At 41.2% G+C, this 13,678-nt stretch overlaps 1 protein-coding gene across 7 annotated transcripts in view; it reads left to right on the top strand.

Annotated features, from left to right (window-relative positions):
- Positions 1-13,678, top strand: part of JHY (junctional cadherin complex regulator) — a 72,375-nt gene that overhangs the window by 49,939 nt on the left and 8,758 nt on the right. For all 7 annotated transcript variants that reach the window (XM_026451037.2, XM_023208496.2, XM_023208498.2 and 4 more), the window contains 2 exons: positions 2,483-3,138; positions 9,062-9,353. In XM_026451037.2, the coding sequence (XP_026306822.1) occupies positions 2,483-3,138; positions 9,062-9,353 (948 nt within the window). The remainder of the gene's footprint in view (positions 1-2,482; positions 3,139-9,061; positions 9,354-13,678) is intronic.

Below are 13,678 nucleotides of genomic sequence, written 5' to 3' on the forward strand. Positions count from 1 at the left end.
GATTTCAGTGCTGATGGAGATTAAATCATCTGAGAATGGCTTTGTATATTAACTTCAGGGAACTCAGGTCTTGCCACCTAAAGAGTGACACCTGATGCCCCAATTGTAGAGTAATAAATCTTTAGTAAACCACAGATCTCAAGTAGGCTGCTTGGAAGGTGAGAAAAATCGTATTGAGCCCATAAATGGCTTCCTTTCTGGGGACTGAAATGCCATCTCTGGGCACTTACATTTATGTGAATAGAAGATTTAACACTTGAGACAATTGAAGTTTCATAAAATGATGAGTCCTTGGCCTTGTTGTCAAAGCGCCCTGTGAAGTGTGCTATTGTGATCTGGATTGTCAGCAGCAAAGGTAATAACGTGATTAGGATCAAGTGGTAACCCAGGATTTCAGATCTAGTACCCAAGAAATTTCTGAGAAGTAAGTATTTTCTTTTTTGGTGAAAATTAAGAGAGAAAACTAGGGAAAGTACATTTAGATGGCAGCGTCCTGATTACTTCTCTAGTGAGTTAAAGGCTGAACAAATATTGAAAAGAATGACATTATCAGCATCAATTAATATTTTTAGGTCACAGTCAAGGGGGGCATTTTTGACTTTCATGAACAGCGCTGCCAGTCATAAAAAGAGCTGCTATGTTCCATGACCACACCTATAACATTGTAAAATAGCAATTATTTTCTGGATCCATTACAAGAAAGGATTTTCTTGGCGCTATGTATTTGCAGAACCTTCCTGCCCACATTTCCCCAAGTAACTCAATTTACTGCATGAAAGGAATACCTGGAATTTACCTGGAATACAGAAAATAAGTTCTCCCTTTTTTTGGAGCACCACAAGTAAAAATTTAAAGTATGTAGGAGCTAATCAGAGCCTGGCCAATCCCCTAGAAAGCTCAAATTCTCAAAAGAACAGCTTCTAAATTTCAAATTAGAAGTCGTTATTTCTTAAAATGTTAAAATAATCAACATTATCATTATAACGTGATTTCACTAGAAATAGAACACTGCTTAATAGTATACAGGAATAGGATGAGTCTTGGTGGTTGTATCAGAATGTATCAGAAACGAGAAATCAAAGCTGAACTCTTTTTTTTTTTTTTTTTGAGACGGAGTCTCGCTCTGTCGCCCAGGCTGGAGTGCAGTGGCCGGATCTCAGCTCACTGCAAGCTCCGCCTCCCAGGTTTATGCCATTCTCCTGCCTCAGTCTCCCGAGTAGCTGGGACTACGGGCGCCCGCCACCTCGCCCGGCTAGTTTTTTGTATTTTTTTTTAGTAGAGACGGGGTTTCACCGTGTTAGCCAGGATGGTCTCGATCTCCTGACCTCATGATCTGCCCGTCTCGGCCTCCCAAAGTGCTGGGATTACAGGCTTGAGCCACCGCGCCCGGCCCAAAGCTGAACCCTTATCACAGTAATTTGATCATTCTTTCTAGCAAACTAAAATAATCATTCATCCAACTGCTGCATTTTTCAGTTAATGTTTTATAGATATAAGCTAAAGAGATTTTTAAAATATATGTGTTCAGAAAGGAAGAAATATATTGCAGTTATATAACACTCTGATGCATATGGTCATCCTACTGTTTTCAGTAAGCATTTAATCATTCTTTGCAAAGGCCTCTTAACTCAGCCAGTTTTTCGCAAAGTAATGAGTGCTTTATTCCTTGGAGAATATTTCTAAATGGCAATAGCACAATATAGTTACATAGTGTATCTATTATACCAGGAGTACATTTTGTTGTTAGGAGACTTTGAAAAGCATAAAGACTGTTCTGAAATTGAAATATTTCCCCCAGATGTTTGATTGCCTAAGCGCAGGCTATATTGAGGAACAGAAGCAAAACAACCCTTGTGGTTTCACAGATGTCCTATCACAGCACAGACTCTTTTATAATCCTCTGAATAAAATCTAATTTGTTTCATCTGGTGAAGAGGTCATTTCTAGCTTCTGACCAGCATGGGTAAAAAGATCTGATCATCTGAATTGTATTTAATATTAGATTTGTACTTGGTTTATAAAGCAAATTATTAGTGTTTTCTGGTTAAGATTTTAAAAAATATTCATGTTACTTAAAATAAGCTTATATATTGTGACGTAGATTCGCATTTGTACTTTCTCCGTATCTCCCGAAGTAAAGCTTCCCCACCCCATCCCCCAAGTTGGCGACTTTTAAGTCAAAGACTTAACTTTTAAAACTTAAACTTTTAAGCCAAAGACTTGTCCTTAATATAAAGCCCGTTCTAAGCTTTCTATTTCTTTCTAGGCTTATAATCCTAAATTTCCAGGAGGAATCACTCAGTTATTAACTCTCCAATGCCCTGAAATTAGGAAAAAAAAAAAAAAAAAACCCTCTACTTTTTCTGTATCTGTTTTCGGTTCTATAGTCAGCTTCCCAGTCCCCAATTTGAAAAACACTAATTTAAAATTTGTGAAGAGTGCCAGTCTTCTGATTCTACATTAACTAAAAATATCTCTCTAGAATTACCAGGAACACTGGTCTCAATATGAAAGCACAAAATCAAGCAGTGTACCAAGAGGGCAGCCTTCTGAAACAGTGAATGACCATCAACCTTCCAGAAGACCAGCCAAGCCCAAGATTCGAAAACAGCATAAACACCAAAATGGCCTGAAGTCTTTCACAACGGAAGAGGTGACTGCCAGTCCGGAGAACCAGAATAACCCTCCCAGGCAGCAACAGAACCAAAATAAGCCTCTTGATACTTCACCAAAGCCTGAATCGATTGTGATTATGCATGCCTCTAACAATGATGTACAAGCTTCAAGGGCACTTAGGAGCCAGAATCTCAAAGAAACCTCCCATACATTTGCTCCACCAAAACAGGCTTTTGACAAGGTCTTATATAAAAACTCTACTGCATATGACTCTGGACTGAATGTTAATAAAGAAAGAGGACACAAAGACCAAGAAGAGAAAAGATTTTCATACCGGCAGCTACACACCCTTTCTGACATGGATTTGAATAACCTTAATGAACTTTCTAAGAGACACGTGCTCCTGAGCCAGAAAGGCTCTCAGTTGGTTTATCACAGAGATGTTCATGGATCAACTGAAAACAAGAAACAACCCAAACAGCCTTACACAGAGACAAAATACAAGAACTTAGAAATGTTATGGTAAGAATTCCCTTTTCTCAAGTGGTTTTCTAGAGGAGAAAGGAGAGACTGCTGCAGAAAGACTGGAGAGGGACAAGGGCAAGGGGAATTCATAAGGATGGCTAGGTGAGAAGAAGAGTTCACTTGACAACTTCCTTAGCTCTGATTCCTGCCTCAAAGAGTCCACTTTTTTTTTTTTTTTTTAGACAGAATCTTGCTCTGTTGCCCAGGCTGGAGTACAGTGGTACAATCTTGGCTTATCACAACCTCCGCCTCCCGGGTTCAAGCAACTGTCCTGCCTCAACCTCCCAAGTAGCTGGGATTACAGGCGTTCACCACCATACTGGGCTACTTTTTGTATTTTTAGTAGAGACGGGGTTTCACCATGTTGGCCAGGCTGGTCTCGAACACCTGACCTCAAGTGATCCACCCACCTTGGCCTCCCAAAGTGCTGAGACTACAGGTGTGAGCCACAGCGCCCAGCCAAGAGTCTACTTTTGATGGATTTCTTTTCCTCTTCCCTGTCTCCTCTATTTTTCCCCTGTAGTTAAACTAGAAGTTGGAGGGAGACAAGGACAGAGGGACCCAGTCAAAAAGCATCAGTGTTTTTTTGAGGGCTGTAAGTAATGTTTGGAGGAAACAAATGATCTCCAACATTATCTTGGCCTATCCTGAGAAAATAATCTAAAATACAGAAAAATAGGCACATACAAAAAAAAAAATCATCATTTATAGAAGTGACTTAAAAATCCAACAATAGGGAATGTTTAGGTAAATTACGATATTTAGTATCATGGAACCACTAAAAATTATGGTTATGAGGAAATGCTTCTATAGGAAGAAAATAGTAAGATACAAAATTACACCTTGGGTTGAATGACACTGGTGGAAAAAAAATTACATCTAGGGAGTATGAGCTCTACTGTGTTAAAATATGCACAGAAGAAGAAAAATTCACCAAAACATCAATACTATTTATCTCTAGCAAGAGAGATTGGGATTTTAAAAATTTATTCTCTATATTTTCAGAACAGTTCAAGTTCCCTACAATGTAGATGTATAACTTCTATAAACAGGAGAATAAAAGTTATTTTAAAAATTACTTCAGGCACCATTTCTTGGTGTACTTCAATTAAACATCCTTTCTACATCCCTAACATGCTGAATATAATGCTACAGTGCTAAATGCTATACAAGGTGCAAAAGAAGTATGGTGTGTGAGGCCCCTTCAAGGAACTTACTTTCAAAGTAGGGAGACAATTACTCCCTTGTGAGGTGATCAAAGAACATTTAAGTGCTACACTTGGTGGTATGGAATGTAGATTCAATAAGGCTTAAAGTTAGCTTCCTAGAAGAGATCGTGATAAATAGCAGACATCTTTGTCTTTTTTTCTTGATTTTAGAAAGATTGTTTCTAACACTTTTACCATTAAAAATAATATTTAGTTTTTGGTAGATTGATAGATGATAGATAGGAAATTTCCTCCTATTCCTCTTTGCAAATAACTTTCAACATAAATGGGTATTTGATTTTATCAAATACTTTTTCTGCACTTATTGAAACATTTCTCCATTAATCCTTTAATGTAATGAAATATGTTAACAGGTTTTCTGATGACGCACTGTCCTTTTTATTCCTAGGGTTAACCCAATTTGTCATACTGCATTTTTAATAAGTTGCTTGATTTGATGTGTTAACACTTTGTTTAAGATTTAACATTTTCATATATATGAAGTGAGACTGGCTTATAATTCTCCTATCTGCCGGTGGCCTTGACTGGGTGGATTATCAAGAAAATACCAGCCTTATAAAATGAGTTGAGGACTGTTTCCTCTTTTTGCATCCTCTAGACACTTTATATACAATTGGCCTTATCTGTTACTTGAAGGTTTGATAGGATTTTCCTCTAAAACTATTGGGCCATAAGTGGGTTTCGTTTGGCTTTTTGTTGTTGTTTGTGAGCAGATTTTAAACTCCTGATGCATTTACTGTAATCATTATAAGACTTTGCAGTCTTTTCATTTTCACTTTAGTCAGTTTAATAAATTGTATTTTTCTAGGAAATATGTTTCTTTTATGCTAAGTTTTAAAATGTAGTGTCATAAAACTTTTTGTAGTATTTAAATAACTTTAATATTATTCCACCCTTATTATATCTATAATCATGTCCCTCTTTTCATTTCCTTTGTTTTTTTTTTTTTTTTTTTTTTTAATCTTTTTGGCAACCTCAACCTCCTGGGCTTCTTTTGCTTAATTTTCTCTGTACATATAGTTAATTGATCCTACACTTTTGAGTAGCCTCTTAGTGTAAGTTTCCGTAAGGAGAACCACATCTGGCAATTTCTCAATTCTTGTCTCTTTCTCGGAGCTCGACTTTCTAGACTACTTTCTTTCTCTTTCTAGACTTGCTACGCAGCTGTCCTGCTGAGGATTCCCTTTGCCTTTCTTCTGATAGGATTCTCTTTTCAGTATCTCACATTGTCCTTAGTTTGTTTGAGCACCCCTTCCGGTGATTTTTTTCAGATTGAAAATGTGGTCTAAGGACACGGGACAGGGTGATGGTCAGTTCTCAGCGTGCCAGTGTCTTGGGCCACACTTGTTTTCTGACTGCATTCCGCTGTTGTGCTCATATTATCCTTGAGAATCTCCATGTCCTCACGGAGACTCTCTTCTCTCTTCTCCTTCCTGTTTTTTTACATCCCCGTTCTCTTTCTTAGTTTCCTGTCTGATTTTCGTAGAGAAAATCCTCCACTGCTTGAGAAGTGTTTTGAGATCTTGCTGAAATTGTCTTTCTTCTGCCCTTGCCCCTGATTGGTAGCTTGGCAGAGATTTGTAGAATTCTTGATTGAAAATTGGCCGGGCATGGTGGCTCATGCCTGTAATCACAGCACTTTGGGAGGCCGAGGCGGGTGGATCACAAGGTCAGGAGTTTGAGACCAGCCTGGCCAAAATAGTGAAACCCCGTCTCTACTAAAAATACAGAAAATTAACCAGCCATGGTGGCGGGCACCTGTAATCCCAGTTACTCGGGAGGCTGAGGCAGGAGAATGGCATGAACCCGGGAGGTGGAGGTTGTGATGAGCCAAGATTGTGATGTCGCCCGCTCCAGCCTGGGTGACAGAGCAAGACTCCGTCTCAAAAAAAAAAAAAAAAAAAAGAAAAGAAAGAAAGAAAGGAAATCATTGTCCCTCAGAATTGCCTTCTTGCATCCAGTGTTGCTGTTGAGAAATCTGAAGCCACCTTATTCTTGATCCTTTATATATAACTTATTTTGTTTTGTGGAAGCTTTAGGATCTTTTCTTTTTCTCTACTGAAGTGAAATTTCATAATAATGTGCCTTCGTATAGGTCTATTTTCATAGATTGAGCTGGGGCTTTTAAACCTGAAAACACGTGACCTTCAGTTCTGGGAAAATTTCTTGAGTCATTTTATGGGTCGTTCCATTCAACCATTTTCTGTTTGCTCTTTCTAGAAACTCCTATGATTCAGATGTGTTTTTCCAGGACTGTTATTATGATTTTGTTTTCTCTTTCCTTCTCCATTTCTTTGTAATTTTGTTCTACTGTCTGGGAGGGTTTCTCAGTCCTAGCTTCCAGTCTTTCTACTGCTATCATGTTTGCTAATTTCCGACAGGATTTTTTTGTTGTTGTTTCTGTTATTGGTTTCTGAATGTTCCTCTTTTTATAGCCTCATGTTTTTGTTCGTGGATGCAACATCCTTTTTTCTCAACATCTTCTTAGATTTTCAACAAGGCAAAATAGGCTGTAAGGGCCCTTGTGCCTGAATTTTTAAGTGTTTTTAATTCCCTCCTTTGTTTCTCTTTCCTCTGGGCCTTTGTCAGTGATGTTTGTTTCTCTTCTCATATTTTTCTGCCTTCCACCTTATGGCTTGTGTCAGATGTCTGGCAATGCTTGATCGTCTTCTCATGATCAAGTATGAGGGACTAGAAAGCTTATTGGAAGCTCTGAGTGACAGTGCTTGTTGACTTTGAGTACCTATGGAATGATCTGTGGGGGCCATCTGATAGGAAGCCCTCCTGTAAGTTTTAGGTCTTTTATCTTGGTGGTCAGATTTATTATCTGTGCTTGGTGCTTTACACGCAGGAGACTCGTTGGCTTCTTTAGAATGAAAACCTCCAGTGAGCTGTGGAGAGAGGGAAGGGACAGTTGCCTAGGTGCACAAAATGGAGATGGTGATCTGGAGATCTGACTGGTTCTTCTTTTTTTTTTTTTTTCCGAGACAGAGTCTCACTCTGTCACCAGGCTGGAGTACGGTGGCGCCATCTCAGCTCACTGCAGCCTCCGCCTACTGGGTTCAAACGATTCTCCTGCCTCGGCCTCCCAAGTAGCTGGGACTACAGGCACGCACCACCACGCCAAGCTAGTTTTTGTGTTTTTAGTAGAGACTGGGTTTCATCATGTTGGCCAGGATGGTCTCGATCTCTTGACCTCATGATCCGCCCGCCTCGGCCTCCCAAAGTGCTGGAATTACAGGCGTGAGCCACCACGCCTGGCCCCCTTTGAATATTATGTGTCTCAAATTTACTCTATTTTCTCCTGTAGGAACCCCAAATAGCTGTATATTGGATTGTCTGTTCTAGACTTCATGCCTTTTAAACTGTTTTTATTTTACATCTTTTATCTCTCAGTGTTTCTTTCTGAAAAATTTATTCAAATAAGTTTTCTCTTTACCTGTGTCCAAGATATGCTCTTTAATGTATCCATTGAGTTTTAAATTTCAATGATGATATTTTCCATGTCTAGAATTTCTATTTGGTTCTGATTAAATCTCTCTGTTCTTTTTCCAAAATACAGGATTTTAAAATATGTTTCTTGGGTTCTTAACTTCTTTTCTCATGTCTTTACTCATCTTAAATGACCTTATGAATGTTATCTAGGATCTCTCTATCTGAAGTTCTTGGAAGTCTGCTATTGCTATTTGGATGTGTGTTCATGTGTGTCTGCTGACTCTCATACTTGATAGATTATTTCCTCTTATGGGCAAGGACCTTGGATTATGAACTCACATTTAGCCACCTTTCCTGTGGAAACCTAGGCAGGCTTGGGTGGGAGTGTATTTCTCCAGAGAAGTTTTATATTTGCTTCTGCCAGATACTACAGAAGTATCCCTCATCCAAGATCATTTTTATGTTATTAGTTTCTTCGTGTAGGATTTCCATGATTATTTGGGTAAGGTAAATTTGAAATCCAAATATTGTCCTATAGATATTCACAAGAGCTTGTTGTTGCTGTTGGGTTTTTGTGGGGAGTGGGGGTTGTTCTGTTTTTCTATTCAGAGCCCAGAGACCAAGACAGACAGACTTGCTTATTGTTTCTCACGGCTGGTGAATGGTTTTTAATGAATGTAGCTTTTAACTGAGGATGAGGATGTAGCACCTCAAGTTATAGTCTTGTTACAACGATCTTACTTCTGATTCCCTGCCTCACACAGCACCAAGATCTTGCATATCCTATACCGGTGTTAACTATTAAAACTCAAGCCTGTAGACCCAAAACTCTTGTAAAGAAAGCTATAACTTCAGCTAATCTAAAATCTGCTTTGGTTTTTATTCCTTTTGGTCTTTGGAGATTTCTATTTATGTTACCAATTCAACTATGTATTTAAAGGATGTTTAATGTAATGCAACATTTCTAGGTATTTTGCAGTGGGAAGGTCTTTGATTTCTCAAAATGGTGTTTTTCTATTCTGAATGCACTAAACAAAAGTTCTAAATGAAATGTAGACCATCCTAAAGGAAAAAGAGGAGCAGTTTAAGATAAAGAAGAAATTAATGTATTCATGAAAAGATTAAGCTAAATACCATTAATGTGATTTGGGAGTGATAAATACTTCAAGTTACTGGTTCATAAAGACTTTTATGCTAGAGGTCTTATGTATCCAGATTTTATTAATAGATTTGTGCTTTTTTTTTTTTTCATTAAGGAAATTCCATTCTTCTGACAGCCAGCCCGTAAGAGCTTCTCCAGATTCATGGCTCACCCAGATAATGGAGCAGCATCAGCAAGCCCTGGTGCAGCTGACCGACGTGCAGCCCAGTGAAGGGGCCTTACCCAGCGTCATGCTTCCACCTATACTGTCAAGGGTAGAAAGTGAATCCCAACTCAGTTCAGAGAGAAGCCAAAGAAACCAAGTGAAAATTAGCCGTAGCAATTCTGAAGGCTATCTGTTTCAACTGGAAAAGGGAAAAAAGCATAAGAAAAGAAGCAGCAGTAAGGTAATAAAAGCACCATTTTACCAAGTAACCCTTCAATTTTGAGAATACAGATGGACCTTTATTTAATTATAGCCCTGGAACAGAAATGGTCATTACTGAGTTGCTGCCACACTGGGTGGCCCAGAGTCCTAAGGAGTTTCTTGCTCCTGCCCCTGCTACTCCCTGGGGTTTCCCTCCCTTTCTTTCTAGAAGTTGTTGCTGCCAGGGATGCCCATTTCTCCCTCCTATTCGAGTCATCTTGGCGGGAGGTCTCCATTTGCAGAGTGGCAAAACTCCTTTCACCCCCAGCTGAAACATCCCTTCCTCCGAAAAGCTTCCATACTCCACCCCAAACCCCGTGCTAACCTGAGTCTTCACGGTTATTAAATCATTTCTTCCCAGCTCATTCTCATATCTTAAAAAGCAGAGAAAGTGGGGTTGAGTGAGTGAAAGCGCTTGTTGCCATTGCATTTTTCCCACCGTCCGCCACCATGAGAACTCATCTTGGCCCTAATCTCACCCCAACTTCTGCAGTAAAATGCCTGGGCTGGCCGGTGATTGAACTTTCCTGTCAAACGTTAGCTGACCTTTACTGAGTTCTTTGTCTCAAATTCACCATTACTAGCATCTTGGTGCACTTAAATCTCTTCTCTTAGGGCCTACATGATTTAACAAGTAAAATTGGAGGCCCAAAGTAGAAAGTTTTCAGTAAAAAATGAAGGAGCATAGGAAGGAGACTTTTTATGTCCTGTGTATTTCTCTTCTGTCACTGGCAATAGAAAGCCCTCAGGAAAGGTCACTTGCTTCCAGTGTCAAATAATAAGGAAAAAGCTAGAAAATGCATTCTGTTTTACAGGCAACAGGGAAAGGCCTGGTTGAAAGCAATAAGCCTGTGGTGAGTTGGGTTTTCAGGGAACAGACTGAAATGGAGATGTGCATGCAGGAGGTCTATAGTGGAGCAACCTTGGGAACCTCCCCTTTAAGGGAGTGAGGGAAGCGGGGCTGGGCAGAAATGGGCTGTGATGCAGACACAGCAGTAGCCTTGGCCACGGTTCTGAGGGTTCTAAAGTTGGGATGGCCCTTCAAAGGCAAGGGGCCCAGGCTTTTGTTCTCCCATGCCGGCCTGCCATTGGATAGTGACTGCCCCTGGGGAAGGGTGGTGACTTTGGGCACAGCAGCTCCGCGTGACTGAGGCAGTGTTTAGGGAGGAACTCAGCTGTGAGCCCTCAGCAGACTATACTCCCGGCATCTGGGGAAATGGGTGCCTCAGTCCAGAAGGGCCTCCACTCAGACAACCTGAGAGGAATTAAGCAAATGATTTCTAAGTTGAATTCAGTTTGTTATTAAATAATTTCTAGGCTGGGCGCGGTGGCTCACGCCTGTAATCCCAGCACTTTGGGAGGCCGAGGTGGGTGGATCACCTGAGGTCAGGAGTTCGAGACCAGCTTGGACAACATGGTGAAACTCCGTCTCTACTAAAATACAAAAATTAGCCGGGCATGGTAGTGGGCGTCTGTAATCTCAGCTACTGGGGAGGCTGAGGCAGGAGAATCACTTGAACCCGGGAGAGGGAGGTTGCAGTGAGCCGAGATTGCAGCATTTCACTCCAGTCTGGGTAACAAGAGTGAAACTCTGTCTCAATAATAATAATAATAATGATTTCTACTAGGAACTTGTAAGGTGCTGGGATGTAAAGATGAGACATGACCCTTCCTCAGAAGAAGCTTCCAGTTGCATGGAACTTGGGAAGGCAGATATGTAAATGCTTATTATGTTGCAGTATAATGTTGCAAGCAAAAAACAAATAATGATATTAATTAATAATAAAAGTGATAATAATAATGTAGGCATGCATTGGGAGCACACAGGAACATAAAGGAAAACTGATATCCTGACCTGGGGGTCAGGCAAAGCTTCAGAAGATAATTCAGAACTAAGTCTTAGAGGGTGGTGAAGAATTGGCAAAGAAGACTGCAAGAGCAGACCGGGCGCGGTGGCTTATGCCTGTAATCCCAGCACTTTGGGAGGCTGAGGCAGGTGGATCACAAGGTCAGGAGTTCGACACCAGCCTCACCAATATGGTGAAACCCCATCCCTACTAAAAATACAAAAATTAACCGGGTGTGGTGGCAGGCGCCTGTAGTCCCAGCTACTTGGGAGGCTGAGGCAGGAGAATTGCTTGAACCCAGGAGGCGGAGGTTGCAGTGAGCCAAGATCGCGCCACTGCACTCCAGCCTGGGCGACAGAGCAGGACTCCATCTCAAAAAAAAAAAAAAAAAAAGACTGCAAGAGCAATTCAGGCGGGAGTACCAGCACGAACAGAGGTGCTAAAGCTGTAACGTGGTGCATGCTGGGGATGAGAGCATTTCAGGTCCTTGTGACTAAACCTGGGAGGCAAGGAGTGTTGAAAGATGGGAGCAGAGTGGTGGGTAGGGGCCAGGTCTTAGAGGATCTCGTTTTCCATTCAAAGAGGTACTTTATTCTGTAGGCCGGGGGGATCATGGAGGACTTTTAAACATGGTTGGATTTGTATTTTATAAAGGCAGCTCTGGCTACGGTGTGCAGGGCAGATGTAAGACATCCCAGAAAGTGATGAGATTAGGAAGTCTGTGGATCCTCAAGTGGGGCCTTTAGAGAGAAAGATAAGGGGTGGCCTCAAAGAGAAGGGGAAGCTGGCCTGGAACAGGCAGCGAGAGGTACTAACGAGAAGAAAAGGAGGATGTCTTGGGGCTGAGATATGACCCCAGCCCAATCCCGCAGCTCCCATCTCGAGCCCATCTGTGTACCGCGGGTCTTCAGCTCACATCCCTAGAGTTCTTACCCCAGCTCCTTCACATACCTGGGGGCTCCTTCACAACCCCTGGGGGCTCTTTGAACTCCTCATTCCAACTTCACCCTCTCATGTCTTCCCATCTACTGGAGACGGGACCGCATCCGTGCCCACACTGTGGAATCCACAAGTAGTGACTTGGAGCTGGGAGAATCCCCGGTTCTGCCGTAAATAAGGAGAAAGGTGTTTCTTTTTTCTTTTCTTTTTTTGATATAGAATCTCATTTCGTCGCCCAGGCTGGAATGCAGTGAAGCAATCTCGGCTCACTGCAACCTCCACCTCCTGAGTTCAAGTGATTCTCCTGCTTCAGCCTCCTGAGTAGCTGGGATTACAGGCACGCGCCACCACGCCCGGCTGATTTTTGTATTTTTAGTAGAGATGGGGTTTCACCATGTTGGCCAGGCTGGTCTCGAACTCCTGACCTCAGATGATCCACCTGCCTTGGCCTCCCAAATTGCTGGAATTATAGGTGTGAGCCACTGTGCCCAGTCACAAATGCGTTTTTTAAATCACAGGTAACTTCTTTTTCCACAGAAACATCATTATATGGTAGTTAGGCTGTAAGGTATTATTAGTACTGTTTTCAAGAGTTTTGTGACTAAAGTAGGTTTTGAAGACTTGACTAGGAAGCTGCACATCATCCGTATTATTTCTACAGGGATATGTATTCAGAACACATTTTCGAGGTAGGGACAGCCTGTTCACTGCAGTGCATATAGATTACCAGGGCCTAAATTCAGCTCAAACACACTAGCTCACAAGGGAATCCTCTAGGTTAGGGTTCTTGCCAATGATGGGTTGTTGCTGAAAATGCAAGCTTTTGAACTCAATTCTCACTTGGCAAGATTTAGAGGAAGCCATGGACCCATTCATTCCTAGGTTCTCATCTCTGTTCCCAGTATCTCTTATGACTTGGACAAGTTATTAATGCACCTGAGCCCTCTTTTCTTCATCTGCAGAATTATTCTTTCTTTTTGTAGATTTGGTGTGATATTAAGTGAAATAATGTATTAAAACCATAGCTTAGTCCCTAGCAAAGAAGAGACATCAACTAAATGTTAGTTTCCTTTCCCTTTCCCCTTCTTTTAGTTGATCGAATTTATGTTTCACGGAGAAAAATAGAGGAAAGTACTCCGACGACAGTGTGTGTCACCAGAAATCTAAGCGCTTGGGAGGTCAGGGGAGAGGAAGGAAAATTTGCAGTTGCTGCCTTCCCAGCCATCGTTCCAACTGGGAACATCCCCCTTCCTGCTATCAGGAATGTTACAATCTATATATCCATTTTCTCAATCCAGCACCTTCAGCTTACATCTGACAAATTCACAGAAGTGCTCTTTGTCCTTTAAGAAATTCCAGAAGCTAAAATGACTTAGAAATGAGCTATTTGTATAGGACAGCAGGTAGTCAAGGCACCAGACAGAGGGGATCATTATCCAGGTCATGGCCATTTGCTGGTCACATCAAATCTTTCGGTTTCCAAGGGAATTGCCCTGAATCACATTAAAACTTTGAGGAT

Source organism: Piliocolobus tephrosceles, chromosome 13 (genome assembly GCF_002776525.5).
Source record: "Piliocolobus tephrosceles isolate RC106 chromosome 13, ASM277652v3, whole genome shotgun sequence".
Classification (NCBI taxonomy): domain Eukaryota; kingdom Metazoa; phylum Chordata; class Mammalia; order Primates; family Cercopithecidae; genus Piliocolobus; species Piliocolobus tephrosceles.